This window comes from Crinia signifera, chromosome 3 (genome assembly GCF_055691185.1).
Source record: "Crinia signifera chromosome 3, ASM5569118v1, whole genome shotgun sequence".
NCBI lineage: Eukaryota > Metazoa > Chordata > Amphibia > Anura > Myobatrachidae > Crinia > Crinia signifera.
The window spans coordinates 296,055,380-296,082,238 of NC_139219.1; the positions used below are offsets into that span (position 1 = coordinate 296,055,380).

At 44.5% G+C, this 26,859-nt stretch overlaps 1 protein-coding gene across 1 annotated transcript in view; it reads right to left on the reverse strand.

Annotated features, from left to right (window-relative positions):
* Positions 1–26,859, reverse strand: part of EIPR1 (EARP complex and GARP complex interacting protein 1) — a 248,516-nt gene that overhangs the window by 169,111 nt on the left and 52,546 nt on the right. The window contains exons 2-3 of the mRNA XM_083178485.1: positions 12,484–12,567; positions 7,861–7,993 (exon numbers count right to left, since the gene is read on the reverse strand). Of these exons, the coding sequence (XP_083034611.1) occupies positions 7,861–7,993; positions 12,484–12,567 (217 nt within the window). The remainder of the gene's footprint in view (positions 1–7,860; positions 7,994–12,483; positions 12,568–26,859) is intronic.

Below are 26,859 nucleotides of genomic sequence, written 5' to 3' on the forward strand. Positions count from 1 at the left end.
ATGGGATGGGCTAGAAGAGGTGTAATATTTTGGGTAGTAATGTAATTTTAAATCGAAGCAAAAGAACCATGAAATATCATAGTCCAAACCAGGACCTAGTAAGGCTATTATACTGATCTAAAAGTGGAGTTTAAAGTGTATTGCAAAAAATGGTGGGATTTGAATACTTAAGAATTTAAAGGCAAGCTGTCAGCCAAGAATAGGGGAACTTGGATTAAAAGAAAAGCACGGAAGCAAGATCAATACAAAACCCCAAAGATTCTGATTTGGAAGCATTCAATCAATAGAATGAAGCTGCTGAATAAGCTTGTAAAATTCAATGGAAAGACCGAAGAGAGCGATGTGGATATGTGATAAATTAAAAGGATATCATCCAAACAAGTCAGAAATTAATGTTGAGGATCTAATTTTTTTCTGCAAAGGGCTCTATAGCTAAAGTTTAAGGAAGGCAATGGGTTCCCTTGATGGGTACCACTGGATATATTAAAACTTTGGGATAAAAATCCATTACTAAATTCCTTTACTAAAATTACCAGTAGACTGAGCACAGTATAATGAGAGCATTGCCCTAAGGAATCAACCACAAAAAACACACCTGGTAAGGCACTCTCTCACATAACATACACACATATTTATATGTTGTCTATATATTGTATTGACAAAGGCCTACACTGCATCTAGAGAGGGAGCAATACCATTGAAACAGAAATAGATACAGATGGAGCAGCTCTCATCCTGGCAGGGGATGGCACTGGCGTCGCCAGCCGCCATCCCCCGCCAGCGCCATGGCGGTGGCGGGAAGGGGACGCGCGTGCACGAGAGGCGCGCGCGTCCCCTTCCGACGGCGCTTCCATCCGTTCCCCCGGGTCCCCGCCGGCTTGCCGGCGGTAACCCGGGGTCCCCGCCGCCTGCCCGCACCCCCCCCTAACCCCCCCTAACCCTGAGGCGGAGATGGACAGGGTTTCCGTCGCGCTGGTGACGGAGGCTGAGACGCGCGTGCGCGTGAGACGCACGCGCGTCTCAGTATATTCGCTGGCAAGGCTGCTGGCGGGTCGCCAGAGGGGACGTCCTGGCGACCCGCCAGCAAGGATGAGACCTACTCCATCTGTACATGAGCCTCCACAATGTTAAATCTCATCTAGTATACCAAGTGCCAGGTTAGGGATACGCTTTTGTGCTCCTGATAATCATTATGCCATGCTTATTTTTCAACAGGCTCTAATTTATAAAATATGCATATATGTCTCCTCCAAGCGTTAGTGAGAAGATATGAATGGGTTATGAGTCTCAAAAGTGACTACCAGCTAAGATATCACATATCAAACAAAATCTTGTTATTGCTGAAAGAAGGTAGTTGTTTAAAAAGTAAAACTAAAGTTGACGCTAAAGTAAAGCGGACTAGACTAGTAAATGTTGAAAATAATAGAATATTGAAATTTGAATTTAATTTGAAAACTGGAGCCATTCAGCTATAATGAAAGATCTAATGCGAAAGTAGGACCTGCGAGTACTGGCAAACCGATTTTAAATCCTTGGTAAGAATCTTTTTTCTTTTACCAGTGAAATAAAGGAAATACTATAAATTTTCAATGATCCATTTTAAATACCGTACTACTCTAGGTCATTTTACTTAATATAATAAACTCAGTTTTGCTTTGTGTTTTTAACTGTCTTCTTTCAACAATAACAACAACAACAAAAAAAATTGTGATGACGTAGCTGGTCGTCACATCTCTAATGCTTGGAGGAGACATGCAGATCTCAAAAACTGGAGCCATTTGAAAAATAAGCATGGCATATTCATGGTCAGGGACACAAAATTAATCTAAATACCTTAAATCTCTTAAACAACAACAGATTAACTGTTAAAAGCAAAGTCCTGGAGCAGAATAGTTTGTCCCTCCAGGAATGGGTCATGTTGGGAGGTATGGTATGGGGCTACACATCCGTAGGTCATTTATTACAATCCTTAAGGCCCATACGCACTGGGCGACTTTGAGCTGAAAGCAGCTCAGTTTTGTCGTTTGAGCTTCCTTCAGCTCCAAAGCTGGCCAGTGTGTATGGGCAGGCGATGAGCGCTGAAGGATCATCGTCGTCGTCCGCCGTTAATCTGCTGGTATTACCAGCAGATGAGCAACGGGGTGGATGGCTTTCCATGGCGTCCTGCTTTTTGATGTTTCCCAAGGACAGGTGCTTGCCACAACAATTCACTTTCAATCTGTACACTGCACACAAAAGGCAACATTAATGACCTAAACTATTTTATCCTATTTCTAACTGCAGTCTCCCACTGCTTGGCACAGGTGTGGCATCCACTTGCCCCGTATCGAGCCAGGTGCCTTGTACCACTGCGCAAAAAGAATGATAAAGTAAAAAAAGGGTACTCCTAGCACGGCGCCCATCGTGGGTCATCGCATACCTTAAGTTAAGGTATGCGATGGACGCAACCGAAGCGATTTTTGGGCTATTTTTAGCCTTTTACCAACAATTAGAAAATCGGGTCCATCGCATGCCATTATAATGGCATGCGATGTGACCGACGCGATTTAACATTGAATGCATTGTATTCAATGTTAAATTCCTATGTAAAATCGGGTCCATTGTATGCCAATTTAATGGCATACAATGCGATGGACCCGATTTTACATAGGGAACAATGTTAAATGGGCCAATGTACCCGATTTTTTATTGTATACCCACCATGATGGGTAATTTGTATGTCAAATGCCCCCCATTGTTAACGCCACCCCACGATAAACGGCCACCCGAAGCGTGGCGAGCGCAGTGAGCCCGCGAGGGGTGTAGGTACGCGTCCTCCGACCTTTTCATACCCCCACTATCCACGTCGGCGTGGAGTTGATCTTATATAGTGTGGTGAGCACAGCGAGCCACTGAGCCCGGAGCGTGGTGAGCGCAGCATGCCCCGCGAGGGGACGCGTAATACCTGTGAAGTAATGAACGTCCCCTCACGGGGCGTGCTGCGCTCGCCACGCTTCGGGCTCGGTGGCTCGCTGCGCTCGCCACACTATATAAATTCAACTCTACGCCAACATGGATAGTGGGGGTATGAAAAGGTCGGAGGACACGTACCGCAACGCTCGCCACGCTTCGGGTTGGCGTTCATCGTGGGGTGGCGTTAACAATAGGGGGAGCATTTGACCCATCAGGCTGGGGATACAATGAAAATTTGGGTCTGGGGGGCGTTTAACATTGGGCCCAATGTGAAATCGGGTCTCAGGGACCATTTTACATTGGTTCCAATGTAAAAATTGCGTCGATCGCATCGCATGCGATTTGGTTGTATGCGGTGAACGCGATTTTTTTAGGACCCGATGGATACAATTTTAATCGCTGGCGCCGTGCTAGGAAACAAGTACCAAAAAAAGAAATTAAAATAACCCCCCAAACTTTCTTTTTTCATGTCAACCTTTTGTTATCTACAGATGGAGCCTTCTTCATCTAGCCTTCTCTGGAGAGCCATGGTGAGCCATGACTCACCAAGGCTTCTTCTCATCTATTGTTCTCAGCTGCAACACAATACATAGAACAATACAGTAGGGGATTATCAAAGGATTAAGTCGGATAGCTCTGGCTCACTTAATCCTATTAAAGGGCTTGATGAAGATGGCTCTATCTGTACGTATTCACTGATTACCTAGATATTATATTATATCTGGATACGGCTTGGCTCTCATCGTTTGCAAAAATCTGAACAATCTGGAAAATCCCTGATGACTGCTGGCATCGGGGACAATGGAATATCCCTGGGTTGGGGGGCTTCAATTATCAAGGCGAATTGAATATCCCCCAGAGCATGCATACACATACACACTGACCAAAATTAAAACATATACACAAACATAATGACAAAAACATTCTAGAAGTGAATGGTAAACCTGAATGAAAAAAAAAAAAACCATTCAGGAAGTTGTAGGAAAGTTTTGCAACAAGACTGCGAGTAATGTGCCACAGGTGAGCGCACTGTAACATCTGTGACACATTTCTGTTTCTCCTGGTTTCGGGCATTGTCTGCCTCTCATTGTTTAATTTCCTAACTACTCTGTCCTGGAATGATCTACAGTCCTTTTGGCATTTCACCTTCCTCAACTGAATAATTTATCCTAGTCAGTGGGATATTAAATCTAGCCTGCCTCATGAATACTGAGGTGAAATATTCTTTCAGGCTGTTGGCAAAATTGACCTCATCTGTCACAAAACTTCTCCGGTGCTTCCGTATGGCCATCTCGCTTCTTGTCTACACAGATACTTTCCTAGTCATTATTCTGTGGGTATTCTTATGTGCTCATATAACCTTATTGGATAGAAATGGATACAAAACCATTAAAAGCTAAAACAGAATTTCATATATTGGAAATTGTACCGGCATATTAAAGTAAAGCAATGGAAGGATGTTGTAAGGGGAAAAAAAAAGTCATAGCAGAAATGTTAATATCTAATCTCAGGGCACTAAAGAGATTAAGAGTCCCAGGGGTACTCAAATTTTGGCTTTTAAGATTGTGCTAAATCACTGCTAGACGTGATTTGAATTTATAGGAGAAGAATCAGACAAGAAGCCATGCTGGCTGGCAACTGGTATTAACTGCAGCAAGTCTTCCTCGGATACAGATATGTAGGTGCGCTGGTACACACATGGGCCTGTTAAGATAAACCTCTGGACCAAGGTTGAACAACCTATTGCACTGCAGTTGCTGTACAGATCCCAGCATATACTGTGGGTTTGGCATTGCCTAAAAGCAAAACGTTGCAGGACATGCTGGAAATTGTAGTGCCACAGTTTGCCCGTCCCTGGTCTGTACAATGCTCTTGGCAGCTATGTACCACTTCCTTGTGAGGTGTTGGGTTGCAGAGACCACGACAGTACGCAAGGCAAACATGCCCTTTATTTGAGGGGGTGCCAAGGCAGCTCTGATCCAACCTTAGCTGCTCCAGAAATTGTGACTGAACCCTGTGCCGCTCCCGCTGGACTAATCAGCAGGAGAAAGCAGACAGGGGCCCAGAATCTCCTGGAATAATAAAGTTTTCAAATTCCTGTCCAAGTTGACAAAAATCCTAGTTTCGGCCCTGCAGTAGGGTGTTTCTGCTTTGTCAATGTGCGCAGCTTAGGTCGGTCAGACATAAAACGTAAAGCCACTTTAATGGAATGCACAGGTCCTTCAACAGTACTTTGACAATGATGGTCTAATAACTCTGCTTTGTGGTATGGCTTGGGCAGTACTTTGGACAATTTGGGAATATTTTTGTAACTGAAACTTCCAAAACTTCATAGCCAACAGGAAATAAATATACATGTCCAGCTACAATATATAGATAATGATCTCAGACCTAACAGCAGTTTTGGTGCCATCATAAGCACAAAATAACTAGTATCAAAGGTTGCCACATATACACTAGACAAACGTGACACACACAGAGTATACACGTATGGACACCTGGAAACCACATGTTTAATCCCTTTTTGCAGCTATAACGTCTTTCACTCTTCTGGTAAAATATTCCACTAAATTATAGGACATTGCGGAGGGGATTTATTTGTATGTATTCAACCACAGAAGCAATAGTTGTGTTAGTGCAGATGATGGCCCTTATTCAGATCTGATCGCAGTACAAATTTGTTCTCAAAATGGGCAAAACCATGTGCACTGCAGGTGGGGCAGATGTAACATGTCTAGAGAGAGTTAGATTTGTGTGAGCTATTTTTTTTCTGTGGAGGGCAAAACTGGCTGCATTATTTTTACACTGCAATTTAGATTTCAATTTCTACACCCCCCACCCAAATGTAACTCTCTCTGCACGTGTTACATCTGCCCCACCTGCAGTGCACATGGTTTTGCCCATTTTGCAAACAAATTTGTACTGCGATCAGATCTGAATAAGGGCCTTAGTACAGATTCACAATTGTGGTCTCAATACATCCCAAAGGTGCTCAGTGGAATTAATGACTGGGCAATGTACAGCCCAGCCAAGATTTTACACACCAAATGTTCACACCTTTTGATGGACCGGACCTGTACATGGGTGAGCAGGGTATTGGAGAAATAACAGAAAGTAGACAATAATACAGCCCTTTATAGTAGGGTGAAGGAAGTTGTTTCAATCCTAACGGTAATCTTCATGAACTTGTATATATGGTCAGTCGATGGTAGTGCGTAGAGAAAGGAAACATAGAAAAACAGAAAAACAACCAATGTGTAGTAAATGCCTTTAACCAGCCAAACTGTGTGCTGTGGCACCCTGGGGTGCCTCGAGACACATGCAGGGGTGCCTTGGCTTGCTGGACTAGGAACGTTTCAATGAATTTTGGTACTTGTGTAATAGCATTACGTAGTTAGCGTAGTGTAGTGTTTGCATGGCCAGCGTAGTCAGTCAGAAGTAGCGTAGTGTTCCTGCTAGCGTAGTAAGCATGCCTGTCAGAAGTAGCGTAGTATTCCCGCGGCCAGCATAGTCAGCGTCCCTGTCAGATATGTGTTCCTGAAACACCCCCACTATCCACGGAAGCCTGAAGCATGGCAAGCGCAGCGAGCCCCGCGTTACACGTCCCACCGACCTGTTCATTCCCCCACTGAGCGCGCCGAGCCACCGAGCCCGAAGCTTGGTGAGCCCTGCGAGGGGACGCAGAATACATGTAAAGTAATCTGCGTCCTGCGCACCACACTTTATAAAATCAACTCCACGCCGACGTGGATAGAGGGGGTATGAACAGGTCAGGGGGACGCGTAACGCGTCCACTTGCCACGCTTCGGGCTAGCGTGGATAGTGGGGGGGTTTGAAAAAGAGGCTTGAAGTGGACACGGGCAGGGTTGCCGTACCCTGCTGCAATAATAAAAACATCTGTCTGAGACGCACCTGCGTCTCAGACAGTTGGAGCGCCTCTTCGCCGGCGCCCGCATGATCCCCTCTACGCCGGCGCCCGCATGATCCCCTCTACGCCGGCATCCTTTAGATTACATGATGATTCTTTCAAAATGGAGCGTACCCCACTCACATGGAGTGGCATATAAAAAGGTTTCTTTTGAAGTAAGCATACCTAAAGTCACAATGCTGTGCAGAGATCAAGGTATATAAAGGTATCTTTAGATATACAGCACGATGTATACCCCACACTCACTCGTTCAGAATGATGTAACTTCCCATAAAGGCATCTTTACATAGAATAAGGCTACGTACCAATCACTCACTTCTTTGAATATGTGGGTACTCATATCAAGGTATCTTTGCTTTTCAGTTTCCCAGGTAACCACAAATGCCAAATGGTTTGAAATAAATACCTGGATATGATACAGTCCCCACCCACTGCACATTGCAAGACACAGCCCCAGTTCCATAAGACAACTTACCTGTTCTACCCCCTCCCTGTTAGCCTACTGAGGTTTAGTTCTGAAACTTATGCTGGTGATACACTAGTGCGATTTGGGCACTTTCATCCCAATTCCCACGCAATCGGATGAAAAGTGAAAAATCGCATGTGCCCAACCTAGAGGATGTTAATTTAATATCGCCGTAACCAAAACGTACCGCACACCTACAATTAAATCTGTCTTATTGTGGACTGAACCAATACTCAAAAAAGGATCACTCAATGCCACATGCCTCTGTGATGCCTCCAGTTCCCAGTATATGGATTGGCTACATTTTAAGGTGAATGGAGTCTGTGCACAAAATGGCTCCACTGTGTGTAGGTATAGGGAATATTTGAAATGATATATGTAAAGTTTGTATTTTATACGAGGCATTTCAACATTTGAGAAATAAAATAATATTTTTCCTGAATAAGATCTATTGTCTGAATTAATACGGCTTTATTCCTGCAGTTTCATTGCAATGCAAATTAGATGGACTTACTATTACTGTAGCAGGTTGCGAGCACATTCCGGTCTGCTGGGCTAGCGCAGATTTGCCAGATTTCCCCCGCATGGTGCAGCAGAACGTTCTTATTGATGATGTTATTCTCATCATCAAAGTCGATTACGTGAATCTAGACATATGGAAGCATGAATTTATGAGACCGCAGGAAAAAAATAAAAAAAAGGAAAAAGATGAACATTCAAACACTTAGTTGGAAATAAAATTTTTTCCACAAGCAGGAAGCTGGTGGAAATCGAGTACAAAACTTGTTTTATAATGAATAGTGCGTTAGACCATAGTAAACTTCAGAGTAAATAAAAATCCTACTAACGCTGCACATATTAACTGTGCCCCCAAAATGTGATTGTTAAAGAGCAAGTAAGCAGTTTTGGATATAAAATTGGTACCTCCTGGTGCTGATTAGGTAATGCCTCCTTGTAACTGAATATATTTTATTAACCTCAGCCTTCATTTTAATGGAAAAAGGAGTGAATTAAATTGATATACTGGTTCTGTATTACAGAATTGGGGGGAAAACACACACACACACACACACACACACACACACACACACTCACTGTATGGTACATCCGTAGTATGCAAGCTAATGCGAGTCACACAAATATGGCCCCAATTTCCTGTTCTGCTGAGCCTATCCTTTTCACAAATCAATGGTCATCTCCTATTCACAAACAATGGTCATCGATGATCAGATATCTACAGCGGATATTGGGGGGAAAAGCATTAACATGTTTGATTTCTCCAATACCCAAAACCGGCAACGGTAGAACGTTGAATGGCCCTATTCTTTGCCTGATGTATTGGCACCATAAGAGAGGATGAAGCTTAGTTTAGATGTATAGAGCAAGTGGGCTGTGTTGCAAACTGAATTTGGGCCCAATTTAGACCCATACTAAGTTCTGCGAAACTGCTTCCGATTATCAAAAGACCATGCATGTGCAGGGTACGATGTACGCACGCGCGGGGTCCCCTTGGGAAAAGATCATACGAAGGCTAGCCTTCGCAGGCCTCTCGCAAGATGATTGACAGGTGCCGGGCATTTGGGGGAGTTTTCCCGGGAGTGTTCTGTATAACAAAGGCGTTCCCCAGCCGTTGGGAGGGAGGGCCGCTCAATTGGGAGGACGGGCCCCTGAAGTCAGCAGTGGCCTCCTTCTTCCCATGGCCTTTGCAGTGCAGAGTGAGTCTAGACAAACTCAGCGAGCAGGGGGAAAAATCATTTGACTGGAAGTGATTTTCCCCCTGTGTGCACAGCTGCGACCGCATTTGCAACCGTGCACAGGGGCAGGGGGAGGGAGATCGGCTGGGCAGTGTTTACCTGCTCGTTGGGCTCTGAATACTTGCAGCCCAGCAAGCAGGTATGAATCGGGCCCTAAGTGTGGAGTTCCAGGGGCTACACACTATAAAGCTAGATACACACTAGGCGATACACAACGATTTCCCTTAAACTACCAAACAAACGATATAGCGCTTACACAATAAACTATATCGTTCAGTGATGTCATCCTGTCCCCGCAACGTACGTGTAGTTGTTGATAATACAGTCAAATTAAGCTGTATTTACAGATGACGGAGGACATCGCTAACTGAGCGTACACATTAGGCGATCTTACAAATGATATTGCTCAGAAGGGCCAAAAGGAGATTGTTTCAAATACCCGTTAGTATAATACTGCCTGCAGGCAAAGGAGGAATGCACGGAACCAGCCTACTGTAAGCGGTTAGGTAAATGCTTAATGGTAGCTGCACCTGCCCATTATGTATCTTATACCATAAAATAATGATATACATTTTACCATGGTGCATTCACTTCTATACTGCAGTAAGTACATCTGATTTCATCATGCTATGGATGTCAGGTATATACTGATACATGCATCATACACCGTGCAGTGTGAGACGCCTGGCATCAGCAGTCAGGTCCCATGTATCTTTTCTACTGTTGAGCATTTTAGTTGTGTCCAGGGCTTGCAAGAAACTGCTGATAAGTTTGATATATGACACTTGTATTGGGGGTTATTCTAGTTCACTCTTTCTGACAAAATCCTTCTTAGATGGAGAAAACCATGTGCACTGCAGGTGGGGCAGATGTTACTTGTGCAGAGAGAATTAGATTTGGGTGGGGTTTTACTACAAAGTGAGATCTATATTGCAGTGTAAGAATAAAGCAGTCAGTATTTACCCTGCACAGAAACAAAATAACTCACCCAAATCGAATTCTCTCTGCACATGTTACATCTGCCCCACCTGCAGTGCACATGGTTTTGTCCATCTAAGAAGGATTTTGTCAGAAAGAGTGAACTAGAATAAGGCCCATTGTGCGAGTCTCTGAATGTGAAAATGGAGTTCTACCAGGGGAGTAACTAGAACTTTGTGGGCCTCATAGCAACGTATTGAAGGTGCACATGATCCAGAGTCTTGAGACCCCTCTCCGCAGCAGTTATTGATTTTATGCCCCACAGTAGTGCCCTATCTGTACCATATTATTGCCCTAGTTAATGTTATGAACCATCATACTGTAGTTCCTTAGTTCACATAATGTCACATAATATGGCTGCCAGTATACAGGATGCCACATAGTATTCCCAATTTGCATTATGACATACAATGTTCTGAGTTTATATTATGCCAGATTAGAGTGTCCCAGTTCTTATTATGTAACACTATAGCGCCCTCCACATTGCAATGAGTAGATTATATTACGACACATTACAGTGGCCTCCAATTCAAACGATGCCAAATTACAGGTCCCCCTTACCGTTATAACATCCACTGCATACGCCTCTCACTGAAAATGTAATGTCACACACTGTATGCTGGGCAATAGATCAGAACCAATTGCTTAGCAGGCAAATCTGGTAAATTGGTACGCAACTTTATAACCTTGGTCCAAACCCTCCCTCAGCCTCTGGGCCCCATAGTCATGGCACCCCTTGCACCCTCTATAGATAAGCCTGTGAGCTCTACAATGTAGAAGCCGCAGTTTTTCCCCCTGATCTGCTCCCTATACAGACTCAGTCACACACAACATACGGTACTTGTTTCCTAGCACGGCCACAACGATTTAGATCGTTGTGGTCGGAAGATAAAAAATCGGATCGATCGCATCGCATGCGATTTGGTCGCATGCGATGCGATCGATCCGACCGACCGATTTTTCACCTGATTTTTTTTTTTTTTTCACCTGATTATTTTCAATTGCCCCCCCAAATGTTACTAAGTGGGCTAGACCCCACGATAGACGTCAACCCGAAGCGTGGCGAGCGCAGCGAGCCCGCGAGGGGCGGCGGTGCGCGTCCTCCGACCTTTTCATTCCCCTACTATCCACGTCGGCGTGGAGTTGAGAATAGAATAGTGTGGCGAGCGCAGCGAGCCACCGAGCCCGAAGCGTGGCGAGCGCAGCGAGCCCCGCGAGGGGACGCGTATAACTTCACAGGTATACGCGTCCCCTCGCCACGCTTCGGGCTCGGTGGCTCGCTGCGCTCGCCACACTATTCTATTCTCAACTCCACGCCGACGTGGATAGTAGGGGAATGAAAAGGTCGGAGGACGCGCACCGCCGCCCCTCGCGGGCTCGCTGCGCTCGCCACGCTTCGGGTTGACGTCTATCGTGGGGTCATGGCGGGCACATAAAAAATGTGAAATGGGTCATATTGGCCCATTTCACCTTTTTTTATCATTTTTCCCTATGTGAGATGGACTTAATCAAGTCCATCTCATCTTGTGCCATTATAATGGCACAAGACCGACGCGATCCTCCCGATTTCAATGTTAAAAGATTTTTTAACATTGAAGTCTATGGAAAAATCGGGTCAATCGGTCGGTCGCATCGCGGCCGATTTTAATTGGTCGCGACCGACCGATTGACCCGATTTCTGTCATTCAAAGGGAAAAAATTGTAAAAAATCGGCCACATCGTGAGGATCGTGTCCCTTAATTAAGAGCCACGATCACTCACGATTGTGGCCGTTCTAGGAAACAAGTACCCAACATACTGTAAGAAGGCCGTTTGAGAAGTGTGGTCATTTTCTATGAGATGGTGTCACAATCCCTTTGGTAACGTGACACCTGAAAAGTTATATATGCCCCCAAGCCAAAATTGCAGCCAGAAGTGAAGCGCTGTTCACTTGCGGTAGTCGTTTGAAGTAAGCGGTTTAGCAGCTGCCACAAAAATTAATTCCATGCAAAGTTACACAAATTGGGCTTTGAATTCTTATCTCAGCCACCCTATTATTGCGAGCGACTGGTTTTTGAAATTTCAAAATCAGGCTCGGTGGAAGACAATCTGGTTGATTGCTGGTGATAATTTTCCAGAAAATGCTTTTTACTTGCTTTACCACACTTATCAAATTACCCTCATACAAGTCTCCTCATACGTCTTAGTCGCATGGCAATGTGATTAATACGCATTTTGTTAAAGAAAAAAGACAAAAAAAAGGACATCCAACACATCCAAAGATTCTCAGGCGACCTGGCGTGCCCAAAGGAGATGTTTGGTGTGAATGCAGCAAAGACGTATGAGGACACATCTGTATTATTGTATTATACTAAACGCGGACTTCATCCATTTTTTGTAATTAGATCCAAAAGTACTCTGCTTACCTGGTTATCATAACGTAGGGACTGTGTGCCAACTAAAAATCGGATGGCGTCTGTTTCTGCAGTCTGGGCAGTAAGGGCTCGGGCCTGTGAAACAGGAAATATTGATCAGAACACTGGATTTTACAGCACTGACAAACACAGAAAAATATTCTTTGGTGAAAAAATGCCCCATAAACCATTCTGTTGTACGGTCTTACAGCACATGGTATATTTTACACACGTCCAGTAGAACTCTATAGTCCGCCCATGTTGGAGGGTCTGTACAGTATTTACCACATAACCAACATTTGCACTGTACATATCAGAGAAAACAAGTTTATTTTTGTAAACTTCTTAATACTATGCACTATTCCTGAAGGAATGAACTTTATAGGCCCAATTACAGCAGTCCGACATACGGTACGCATCCAGCGGCCTCTGCTAAATCAAACTGCACTTATGGCCCCATTGGGGTGATAGGTATCACAATCACTACTGTTCAGTATTCCACACACATCCGCCTGACCCAATCCAATCACAAGCGTTCCACAATGGATTGTGCCCAGAGAGGACCTGCACCGCCGGCAGCAAGAAATGTTCTAATAAACACTGATTAACCCCGTTCTAATTTCTACTTCATGTAAATATAGGAAAACTTGGCAGCAATAGAAACGACTGATATCGTACATTACTGATGTTATTTCTACAGTTAAAGGTTTGCACAAAGAAAAACAATCAGAGAATGCAGGATTTTCTCCGTTCTCCAGAGAGTTGCTTCCAATTTAAAATTTCCCTTTGTAGTGTGGCTTCTTTTTTTGTTTTAATTAAATAACATTTCAGCAAAGCATTATCAAATATGCTGTCACCAGAGCCCACTACACCTTCTTGTTATCTAGTATGTGTACGGCTTGTAGCATGTCCTTCCACTGGGGCCCGGAACACAGAACTAGGAGACACGCTCACATAATGCACAGATTTGTATTCTTCCGATGGGTTAAAAAAAAATACAGTAAACATCCCAGGAATATCTAAGTGGGGATGCGGTATTTGGTAGTGTTCACACACAATGGGTAAGTCACAAATATATTCAGAATGTGGAAACACATGGGGGCATTTAATGGTTTTGTGGACAACCAAACGTAATGGGTGCCAGTTGGAGCGTTTAAACGGTCCTCTCTCTCCCTTGGGTGCGCATGCTGTATTTTGCTTGTGGGTAACCAAATTCCAGCTTGGGAGCACAAAGTGACGTTTCAGCCAGCACCTCAGGGGCCGCAAGCGGTTTCTCTGGATGCATGCGGGCCAAAACGTTGATGCCATCTACTGCCAACACGGTAGGGTAAAAAACAATTGAATTGCCTCAATGGGGCTCATTCCTATCGGAGGCAATGTTTTCGCTCAGGCGAGTAAGTGCGGCTATAAGGCAGGAAGGATTCACAGATACTTCTTCGCAGCCCTATGCGTAGAAAAATCTGCGAGTCTGGGGCAAGTTAGTGACACGAGTGGGGTGAGTTTCAATGTTGTAGGCAGCATTTTAAACATTGTTACAAGAGCAACTCACCCCCCATCAATTGTAGGGCAGTTTAGTTGGTTTGACACCAAGGTCTCATTTCTTGTAATAGTAGAAGGCTGGCAAGCATGTGCCATTGATGCTCTTCTAACAAATACGGGCAGACAGAGAAGGTTGGCACTTCATTTGGTGCTGTCGTTAGTTCACAGAGCAGTACCACTGTGTATGCCCTATAGGTGTGTGTTATTTAAGAGATTTCCAACAAGGATACAGGCGAGGTATATAAGGTCTACATTGGTAATTTGGACACAGCTGAAATGTCAACATGATAGAATGACAAACCGTCCCTGGTGGTTTAGCAGCGACTTACCTGTCACAGTGGCGTCTCCATGGCACTTACAGGTCGTGGTCGTCATGGGTGTAGCAGTTAGGGGTGGTCATCTGACCCTAATCCCTACCCTTCTAGGGCCTAACTCCAATGTTGCCAATTCTAAGAATGTCATCATTTCACATGTCGATGCTGCAATGTTGCCAATTATGATAGTCAACATTTTGAACGTTGATCCCATGACTGCATCCAGACACGTACAGCTAAGGTTAGATGCTTATATTCAAGCTGTCCCCTAATATCACATAACTGCAAAAGTTACTTGTGATAACAATCATCAGTGTACAGTATGCTGGCCAAATGCATTCGGAACACGCAGTAGAGGAATAAAGCATTACAATACATACAAATGCAACAACAGGAGACAAATACAATATTCTCGTTTTACTGTTCTTGCCTAGTGGTGTAATCTTTGGATTTATTACCCTTGGTATCTACAAATAGTACTATTGATGTATACTATCTAAAAGTAAGCCGTGTATATATGTATAAACAGACATTACTCATGCTGGGTACACACCAGGACGACAAGGGTCTGATCTCATCAATCTACATCCAATTCCGACCGATTGGATGTAGATTGTGTGGTGATAGGGCCCTTTTTTGTCCTGGTGTGGACCAATACCGATCCGATGCACGGTCCCGCGGGTCGGTCGTTATTCAGATCCGACCTGCAGCAGGTAGGATCTGGAAACGACCATACTCCCGGGTGCGGGTCGCCATCGGATTGGACCCGCTCACGGTGCACATCGTGAGCGGGTCATGCCCTCCCCCCCACATCAACATGAGCGGGTCGGAAGAAACACTGAGGACCTGCTCACATCGTGCATCGTGAGCGGGTCGTCCTGGTGTGTACCCCACATAACTCCATAGTTAGCAAAAAATAAGACATGAAATTAGAAAGATGGTGATGTTACCAGTGGAGTACCCCAGGGATCTGTACTTGGACCACTGCTTTTAATTTCTTTATTGGTGACATTGCAAATGTCATTGAAGGGAAAGTATGCCTTTTTTGCAGATGATACAAAAGTATGCAACAGGGCAGACACACCAGTAAAACAAACGGAGGATGATCTAGGTAGACTAGAGGAATGGTCAAGAGCATGGTGACTACAGATTAATGCCAAAATTGCAAAATCATGCACTTGGGTCTCACAAATCGGTACTTGTGAGTTATCTGGACGCCCGATTTTTTGATTGTATGCCTTAAGTTAAGGCATACAATCAGATGCGATGCGATGCGATATCGCATCGCATCGCATCGCATGCGACCATCGGATGCGATGACCCGATTTTTCCATAGGAATCAATGTTAAAATGGACTGAGTCCATTTTAACATGGAATTCAATTGGAAAAAGGGGTCCTTTTCATACCCCTACTATCCAAGTGGGCATGGAGTTGGATATAAACCTGTGGCGAGCGTAGCGAGCCACCGAGCCCGAAGCGTGGCGAGCGAAGCGAGCCCCGCGAGGGGACGGTATTCCGTGTCCCCTCGCGGGGCTCGCTACGCTCGCCACGCTTCGGGCTCGGTGGCTCGCTACGCTCGCCACAGGTTTATATCCAACTCCATGCCCACTTGGATAGTAGGGGTATGAAAAGGACCCCTTTTTCCCATTGAATTCCATGTTAAAATGGACTCAGTCCATTTTAACATTGATTCCTATGGAAAAATCGGGTCATCGCATCGCATCGCATCGCATCCGATGGTCGCATGCGATGCGATGCGATGTCCCGATCCGACCCGATTTAGAAATCGGGCGTCCGGATAACTCACAAGTACCCACAAATCTAATGGCTAAATAAATAGCACTATAGTGGAAACTACTGAGGAAGAGAGGGATCTAGGTGACACTATTTCAGGGGACTTAAAGGCAGGTAGGCAATGTAACAAAGCAATGAAGAAGGCAAGTCAGATGCTTGGTTGCATAGGGAGAGTAATCAGCAGTAGAAAGAAAGAAGTAATAATGCCACTGTATAGGTCATTGGTACGACCTCATCTAGAGTACTATGTTTAGTTCTGGAGGCCATGGGTGGCATTCTATGTATTGAGATTTGTGTTTTTTGGCGATTAATACTAAAAAAAATGGCGACATTGCATATTTCGTTGAAATCGCATATTTAATAGGATGCGCTAAGGGCCGAATATCGCATATACTGTGCGATAACTCATGCGTACTGAAAGTGTTGAAAAAAATCGCACTTTTATCGCATCCAGATGTTTTCGTACAGAAAAGTATGCAAATCGCTTATTTAATGGGATGCGTTTTCGGAAATCGTACTTTTAAGGTGTCTAATAATCACACTTTTTTCAGACCAGGTTCTGTTGGGCGATTTGGCCCAGAACTCACTTTGGTCAAGTGCACAAATAGTTAATTTCAACACAGGTGGCCTCAATTTCCCTCAGAACCACCCCTACATATACCCCAACATCATTAAGGACACCTGTGAGGGTTTGAGACATGGAAATTTTGCAGAGTGGTTTGGAGTTGCTAAATTGTGATGTGGCCCATTTGGAGGAGCTGCGCAGGAGGGAGGAAGCTGCGCACCAGATCCAGCTACCCCTCCTCCTCCATGCCAGTGTCTTCCTCCTCACGTACATCTTGCTCCACCTCTGACATGCGGCCCTCCTGCAGCTGCTCTGGGGTATGGAATAGGTCCTGGGTATATGATGGGGATGCCAGCGGATCCTCCACCTCCTCCTGCTGGGGCTGGTCCGCCAGGGCCTGGTCTGGGGCTGGCCTTGCTGTGGCCATGCTGCTTGCCACACTACTGCCACTCCCTGTAATGGAGGACGACCTCAGCAGTCCTCTGCTGCCTCTCCCACTGGCTCCTGCCACTGCTCCCTCTGCCACCAACACCTCTTCCTCTGCTCACACTGCCACTGCTCCTCTCCATGCTCCTTACTTCCTATCAAAGAGTGAAATGGCGCCAGTGCCTCTTTATATAGGGGGTGTGATGCATAATGGAGGGGACCGAGCTAGGCCAAAAGGTTAGGGGGTTCTTAGTCATGCGGAGACAGTCTTGTAAATCGCACTCCGGTTGGTCCAAAACTCGCACATGACCGACTGAAGAAATCGCACTTTTATGTGTCATAAAATCGCACCACTTCGCCGCAAATCGAACTACATCGCACTTTTCAGCCTCCAAAGCGCATCCCATTAAATATGCGATTTATTACTAAAAAATGTGATTTCAGAAAGTGCGAAGAGCGGTGATGTGGAGCGAGATAAAATGCGCTTTTATCTCATCCCATAGAATGTCACCCCCTATCTCCAGAAGTATATAAATACTCTAGAGACGGTCCAAAGAAGGACAACTACAATGGTGCATGGCCTACATCACAAAACAAAAAAAATTCTCAATATGTATAGTTTGGAGCATAGAAACTTTCACATACAGATGGGGCAGGCTACGACCTGGCTGGCGGATCGCCAGAACGTCCAGGCTGGCGATCCGCCAGCAGCCTCGCCATCCATCAGACTGAGACGCGCGTGCGTCTCACGCGCGTCTCAGTCTCCGTCGGCGGGGCGACGGAAACCCTGTCCGTCTCCGCCTCAGGGAGACGGACAGGGTTAGGGGGGGGGTCACGCGCGTCTCTCGTGCACGCGCGTCCCCTTCTCGCCATCGATATGGCGCTGGCGGGGGATGGCGGCTGGCGTCGCCAGCGCCATCCCCTGCCAGGATGGGACCTGCTTCATCTGTATATCACAGGTTATACCAAGGTCCAGTAGGGAATCATCCTTCACATGAAGAGAAGTAACATAGAATTTGATGGCAGATAAGAACCATTTGGCCCATCTAGTCTGCCCCTTTTTTTACCCTTCTACTGTGTTAGCCTCTACCACCTCTGATGGGAGGCTATTCCACTTATCCACTACCCTTTCTGTGAAGTAATTATTTCAAACATTTCCCCTGAACCTACCTCCCCTCCAGTTTCAGTGTATGTCTTCGTGTTCTATTACTTCTTTTCCTTTGAAGAAAATTTCCCTCCTGTACTATGTTAAAACCCTTGATATATTTGAAGATTTCTATCATGTCCCCCCTTTCCCTTCTCTGCTCCAAACTATACATGTTAAGATCTTTTAGTCTATCCAGGTACGTTTTGTGATGTAGGCCATGCACCATTTTAGTAGCCCTTCTTTGTACACTCTCCAATGTATTCATATCCTTCTGAAGATATGGTCTCCAGAACTGGATACAGTATTCCAGATGAGGCCGTACCAATGACCTATAAAGTGGCATTATTAAGTCTTTTTTTCTGCTACTGATTCCTCTCCCTATGCAACCAAGCATCTGACTAGCCTTCCTCATTGCTTTGCTACATTGCTTTCCTGCCTTTAAGTCACTTGAAATAGTGACTCCTAGATCTCTTTCCTCCTCAGTAGTTTCCATTATAGTACCCTTGATACTACTGTATATTGAGCCTTTGGGTTTTTGAGTCCCAAGTGCATAATTTTGCATTTTTTAGCATTAAACTGTAGTTGCCATGCTCTTGACCAATTCTCAAGTTTACTTAGATCATCAGTCATTTGATTTACCCCTCCTCGTGTGTCTACTCTGTTGCATATCTTTGTGTCATCTGCAAAAAGGCATACTTTCCCTTCAATACCATTTGCAATGTCACTAACAAAGATATTAAAGAGCACTGGTCCAAGTACAGATCCCTGGGGTACTTCACTGGTAACATGTCCCTCCATAGAATGCACTCCATTTACTACAACTGTTTGTTTCCTATCCTGCAACCAGGTTCTTATCAATTTAATTGTTATATAATCACAGTTTCAAGTGTATTTAGTAGCCTGCGATGTGGGACAGTGTCAAATGCCTTACTAAAGTCTAGATATGCCACATCTTCAGCCCCCCCTTCATCTAGTATTTTGGTCACGGAGTCAAAAAAGTCAATAAGATTTGTTTGGCATGATCTCCCTGCAGTAAAACCATGCTGTTTTGGATCCTGTAAGTTGTTTAATTTAAGATATTCCACTATTCTTTATTTTAATAGTGTTTCCATTAATTTCCCTACTACTGATGTAAGGCTCACTGGTCTGTAGTTACTTGCTTCTTCTTTGCTTCCGCTTTTGTGCAGTGGAACTACATTTGCTCTTCTTCAGTCCTCTGGAACTGCACCTGTATCTAGTGACTGGTTGAATAAATCTGTTAATGGCGCTACCAGCACATCTTTTAGTTCTTTTAATATCCTTGGATGCATTCCGTCTGGCCCCATTGATTTATCCACTTTCAGTCTTGAAAGTTCTGTTACGACTTTCTCCCTAGTAAATGTACAGTACCTCCATCTACCTTATTTTTATGAATGTCCTGGCAACTTAACTGTGGTCCCTTCCCTTCTCCTTCTATAGTGAATACAGAGCAAAAGTAATTATTTAGATGATCTGCAATTGCCTTGTCTCCTTCCACCAAATTCTCAGTGTCTGCCAAAAGTCTTATTATTCCTCCATTTGATTTTCTCCTTTCACTTATACAGGCACTGACACTGGAGGGAGGAAGGTTTGGGGCAAATCGGAGGAAAAATTGCTTCACAGAAAGGGTAGTGGATAAGTGGAATAGCCACCCATCAGAGGTGGTAGTGACTAAGACAATACAGCAATTTAAACATGCATGGGATAGACATAAGGAGATATTCTTACAAAGAAATAAGGATCAAATATGGTTTGAGGTAACAATATGGGTAATAAAAAGGGGCAGACTAGATGGGCCAAATGGTTCTTATCTGCCGTCAAATTCCATGTTTCTATGACATTGAAAATCTCTGGAAGATATGGTGTAACGTGACCCCTCCTTTCTTGGAGACTGAGCATTCTCTCCTTTACTTGTCAATCCATGGCAGCCGTGCTCGAATTAGATGAACCCCAGCAATACATTAAAACGGTGCAGGCTCAAGTATAATTAACATTGGCAGTGTGGAGTATGTTTAGAAGGCATAAGTCTTATGTCATCTCGCAGAAAGAGCAAATGCTGCCAGCTTTCTGGATCCATTCTGGACAAACACTAAGAATGCAGAATGTAATTATTCCTCATCATCCCTGGCACCCCGTCACCAGTGCCAGTGCTGTGTCGCATGACCTCCAAGCACTCTGCCACCTCGAAGGCAGGCGGAGAGTATTAGTAGTAAGGATCAGGGGGGAAAGGTCTGGAGTAGTAGTGCAGAGCAAGGAGCAGGATGGGAGTAGTAGTAGTGCAGAGCAAGGAGCAGGATGGGAGTAGTAGTAATTCAGAGCAAGGAGCAGGATGGGAGAAGTGGTAGTGTAGAGCAAGGATCAGGATGGGAGTAGTAGTAGTGCAGAGCAGGGAGCAGGATGGGAGTAGTAGTAATTCAAAGCAAGGAGCAGGAAGGGAGTAACACCCTAATGAGAGGGGTACGGTCCAGTAGGGGTTTGGCTCAGCAGGAAGTGTACCCAGAATCGTGCTTGGCCAATTCGCCCCTGAAAAAACTTTACCAGATTTTCATTTCAACTGGCCTTTTGGGACAGATTATTGTATATTGTGTACTTAGCTTAAGTGTCTAACTCAGACTTGTTCAAACTGTGACCCTCCAGCTGTGAAACTACACATCCCAGCATGCCTTGCCATACTATTAGCATTCCCTAAAAGCAAAACTGTGGCAAGATATGATGGGACTTGTGGTTTCACAAAGGCTGGAGGGCCATAGTTTGGACATGCATCGTCAAACTAGAGGTCCAGCCCCAGAGAAATATATTGCAGATTTGTTGATTTTCATTGATGTTAGATAAGACAATAAAACTGCTGTGTAGATACAGTTGTGTCAAATGCATAGGCTGGAGCTTCTCTATTGTATCCAAGGCCATTAAAACTTTTTTTAACAAATCTCCATGGACGAGAGGATTTTCTGAATGTGGAGTTTCCCATTAATGAAAAAAATGGCAGGTTCTGTGTTGCCATCTTCTGGACACAAGCGGTACTACAGTACATATTTTACCCAGACTTGTAATCTGATCTGTTTAGTGAAGAGAAAAGGTATAAATGTATATAATAATAATAATCAGTCACCGCATTAGAAGACAGTTCTTTGGCAAAGCCACAGAACCATAACAAAGTGGAAATATTATGCCTCGCAAACAGATGTATACAAGAGCATTGTGGGATGTTTAGTTCATCAACAGGTAAGGCCCATACACACTTGACGATTTTCAGCTGAAAATCGGTCAAAACAGCCGTTTTGAGCGATTTTCGTCCGAAAATCGCCCAGTGTGTATGCCCCGGAGATTGCCGACTAGCGATGATGCGCGCTCCCGCATCATCGCTAGGAAAGTGGTTCATCTGCTGGTTTTAACAGCAGATGTGGCGATGATGGATGGTTTTTCATTCATCATCGCCATGTGTGTACGCCTGCCGGGCTGAAAGATTAACCACTTTCAGCCCGGCGGACCGCCCCCTCGCCCGTCTGTACTCACCCTGTGCTCCTTCTGGTCGGCCGGCTGGATGCTGCTGCTGCTGCAGAGCCCTGCTCCCCAGCCAGGCTAGCCCCGCCCCCAGCCTTGCTAACTACGGAGCAGACAGCACTGCTCCCTGCAAACCAGCACTGCTCCCTGCAAACACCCTGCTGGCCACCAATGTTTATATTATTCTGCCCACTGCCACCAATGAATTCATTAAATGCACTAATATAATATATATATATATATATATATATATATATATATATATATAACGAGAGAGTAGAGAGCGCTATATATTCTCCACCAACTATAAGTGAGTCACCACTACGATTAATGGTGTGAATAACCAATTGCAATGTGAAAGAAATTTGATAATAAAACAATTTTATTAAAACATAGTTTTCATGGTTCACATCTGGATTTCATCTTTAGGATAAGAATTCAACAGCCCAACGCGTTTCGTCTTAAAAAAGACTTCATCAGGGGTTTGATTACACTGTAGATGGTAGAGATCATAATATATTGTAAATAGTACAGAAAATTAATATGACCATTTACAACTAATTAATTAGTCTGGTACATACCAACAGTTGCACACCAACACTTGTGCAGAAAAATTATATATCCTTTGAATAGATAGTTGATCCAAAATTTTATAATCTAAAATAAGTCATAAAACAGGTAATTAGGCACAACCGTGTGTTCAACTGCAGAAGATGAGCACTTAAAATAACATGATCAGGGGGTAAAGAGAGAGGGAAAAATATATTATATATAGATATATTATATATATATATATATATAAATATAATATACATATATATATATAAAATAAATATATATATATATATATATATAATATAATATATTATAATATATTGTTGGTGCATTTAAATGAATACATTGGTGGCAGTGGGCATATAAAAATATAAACATTGGTGGCCAGCTGTGTGCATCACTATCTGCTGGGGACGGTGTAGGGCACGGGGCGCCCCAGGCGGGGGGGGAGGAGGCGGTTGGTTGGCGCTTACCCGCTACACTGAGGGGAGGGGGGGGGGTTATGCGGCCGGCACGGTGCTCCACGGGGGAATTATGCGGCCGAGTCGCTCCAGGGGCACACGGGGGGGGGGGGGGGGATGTGCACCCCGTCTAGTACATGCATGCCATTTAAATAAATACATACGTGGGCAGTTTTCATTTAAGTAAATATACATTTGTGGCAGTGGGCATATAAATATATAAACATTTGTGGGCAGTGTTGGCGGTAACGTATACATTGCTGGTCTGTGCCAGCAATGCATAAATTAGTGCCAACACTGCCTACCAATGTTTATATATTTATATGCCCACTGCCACCAATGCACTGTATATATGGAACCCTTGGAATTCAAACCCAGCCCATTTATAATGAAAGATTTTCAGCAAAGTCTTTTGCCTCCTGAAAATCTCTTGCTCTTTGGGGAAAATAGCTCAGTGTGTACGCACTACTTTGGGGGAAGATATATCTATCAAAGATTTTGGCAAAGTCTTTTGAAATGAAAATCTTTAAGTGTGTATGGGCCTCTAGACAACAGTGGTTAATAGAAAAACCATCTAATTACGGTCAGATATTCCAGGTAACATTACAAAATTGGCCATTATGGCTTTTAAAAACAAATGCTTATAATTTGGTCAGTTAAGTGGCTTCATAAATAAAATAACCACAGCGCATTGGAGATCCAAAAGAACCTTGCTATCTCCGTTATGGAACAGAATCTGTGGCATGCCCCAGGGACTCAAATAAAACAAAATAAAATCTAGAAAGAAAGGAATGAAAAAACCTGAGGTAGCACAGACTGTCTCAGCACGGCTTGTCAGAGCCTCACACTTTTCACCCTCCCATTCCTTGTAGATCAGCCTCTGATCACAAAAACAAAAGCTGTCTGAACCCTACTGAGACACGCAAGTGGTATCAGACTGAAAGCTTTGGGGAACAGCCTGCAATCCTACTGCACAGTCTAAGACCGCACGTCAAAAACATGACACGCTAAGAGGAAACACTGGCAGAATATTAACATGCAAGCCCGGTACCAGATCCTGACAAACACACAGCCGCAGTGCATGGATGGGGAAAGGAAAAGCTTTCTTCAGCTTCTCCTCACATTTTTATGGAATGCACTCTTTGCATGGAAAGACCTTTTTGGGCATAACCACATATCATCCCGGGCTGGGATTAAATGGCTAGTAAGCACTAAGGACAGAGTCCGCCAGGATCTATCACATGTGTCCTGATGAAAGTGGAGCAAGGTAGCAAAACACTGACACTAAACTACTATTCTTAACAGAAACTCCTAACACAGAAACAGATACAGTACCCGCTTATAGGCCCTTATTCAGATCTGATTGCAGTACAAATTTGTTCTCAAAATGGGCAAAACCATGTGCACTGCAGGTGGGGCAGATCTAGCATGTATAGAGAGAGTTAGATTTGTGCGAGTTATTTTGTTTCTGTGCAGGGTAAATAATGGCTGCATTATTTTACACTACAATTTAGATTTCAGTTTCCACACACCCCACCCAAATCTAACTCTCTCTGCACATGTTACATCTGCCCCACCTGCAGTGCACATGGTTTTACCCATTTTGAGAACAAATTTGTACTGAGCTCAGATCTGAATAAGGGCCATAGTTGGCCATAGTGACTCTGATCTGGGAAGCCAGGATGGCACATAGCGCTCGGCAAAAGTAATAATGCATCCCAACTATGGGGCCTGAATCGTCCGAAAGGGCTTTGGCCCTTATTCAGATCTGATCGCACTACAAATTTGTTCTCAAAATGGCCAAAACCATGTGCACTGCAGGTGGGGTAGATGTAGCATGTATAGAGAGAGTTAGATTTGTGTGAGTTATTTTGTTTCTGTGCAGGGTAAATAATGGCTGCATTATTTTTACACTGCAATTTAGATTTTAGTTTCAACACGACCCACCCAAATTTAGGGGTTTATTCTAGTTAATTATTTCTGACAAAATCCTTCTTAGATGGACAAAACCATGTGCACTGCAGGGGGGCAGATGTAACATGTGCAGATAGAATTAGATTTGGGTGAGTTATTTTGTTTCTGTGCAGGGAAAATACTGACTGCTTTATTTTACACTGCAATATAGATCTCACTTTGAAGAAAAACCCCACCCAAATCTAAATCTCTCTGCACAAGTTACATCTGCCCCACCCGCAGTGCACATGGTTTTGTCCATCTAAGAAGGATTTTGTCAGAAAGAATGAACTAGAATAACCCCCTTAATTCTCTCTGCACTTTACATCTGCCCCACCTGCAGTGCACATGGTTTTGCCTATTTTGAGAACAAATTTGTACTGCGATCAGATCTGAATAAGGGCCTTTATTCGCAGCCCTGCTGATTATAGGAGGAGCGCGCATGCTCACGGTCCGCATGCGCGGGTGCTACGCACGTCCACATCCATTAATGGCCGATGATTGTGGGCAGAACAGCAGAGTTTTCTGGGAGTGATATGCTGTTGGGAGAGAGGATGACATCATCAGCGGCCCCGACCTACCACCGGCCATTGCAGTGCGGCGTAAGTCTTGACTTATGCGGCGGTGTACACGGGAGTGGCGAGAAACTCATTAGATGGGAAGTGATTATGAATAGATTTCCCGCTCTTTGCAAAGCCATTCGCTGCCCTGCAGAGGGGCGGGAGATCACTCAGGTGGGGAGGGGGCTAACTAAAATTTGCAGCCCTGCAATCAGGTCTGAATCACCCATACTAACAGTCTAGTGCAGGTGATTTCACTGAATTAATTAGCACTGCAGACAGCAGTCCCCAATATAATCAATGAGTGTTGCGTTCTGTACCCCATTTGGCACAAGTGGTTATTATCTGTGGATGGTGTTAAGCCGTTTATGCTTATGGAGGCATTGGGCCTGTTTCAGAGTTAGATGCAGCTGAAAGAACGCACGTTAGAGGCTATAATCAGCAAGCTGCACATGTGCAGTCCAGAAATAAAGCAGTGCAATGGCGTACACATCTGCACACAACATCGCTATTACTTGAGGCCGCTCCTGCGATCCATGGGCTGGGTCAGGGTGGAGAGTAGGAGGTTGCCTACCGACTTTATAAAGAGGCAATATAATGGGAGGGTCATGGGCGTGTTTAAGCAAGTGGCTGCAATCCATGGGCTGGGTCAGGGTGGAGAGTAGGAGGTTGCCTACCGACTTTATAAAGAGGCAGTATAATGGGAGGGTCATGGCCGTGTTTAAGCAAGTGGCTGCAATCCATGGGTTGGGTCAGGGTGGAGAGGAGGTTGCCTACCGACTATATAAAGAGGCAGTATAATGGGAGGGTCATGGGCGTGTTTAAGCAAGTGGCCGCAATCCATGGGCTGGGTCAGGGTGGAGAGTAGAAGGTGGCCTACCGACTTTATAAAGAGGCAGTATAATGGGAGGGTCACAGGCGTGTTTCAGCATGTGGCTGCGATCACATTCACAGCACCACAGCCACCTCAAGCATTATCCTCAGAAACTTACCTAAGGAGACTCTGCACGGACCAGGGCCTGCTTGAGGAGTGGATGCTGTGAGCGATGGCGTGTTGATGGTGGAGAGATCAGATCTACCAGACCAATTCAGCATCTCAGGACTGGCAAAGCCCGCCACATGGTACTGTACAAGAGGAATGCTTAATCTGGCATGCGTACATTTTTTGCTTAAGAATCCGCGAGACATCGAAGACGTTCATGCTCTGTGTCACGAACCTGGGTGTTTGTTCAATCACTGTGTGTGAAACTATGGTCAGCTTTCCCTAATTAGAGACCTGACAGACTCTAGCCCAGGGTTCTGACAGCTGTAACCCCTTAGCTCCCTGCTAGCAGTAGTTCAGCATTTCTCCATTTGAACTCTCATTGAATTCCTCTATTAGTAATTAGTACAACCTTGGTGCAGCCCTTGATTACTTCTGCAAATCAGCGCTTTGTATCTGGATCTGAAAGCCAGCATTCCCTGTGCATGTTAGGACATAAGCTGCCCATACACGGTCCGTTTAATGGATCCGTTTGGGACTTATATAGTACACATCGCATCGCATTGCATGCC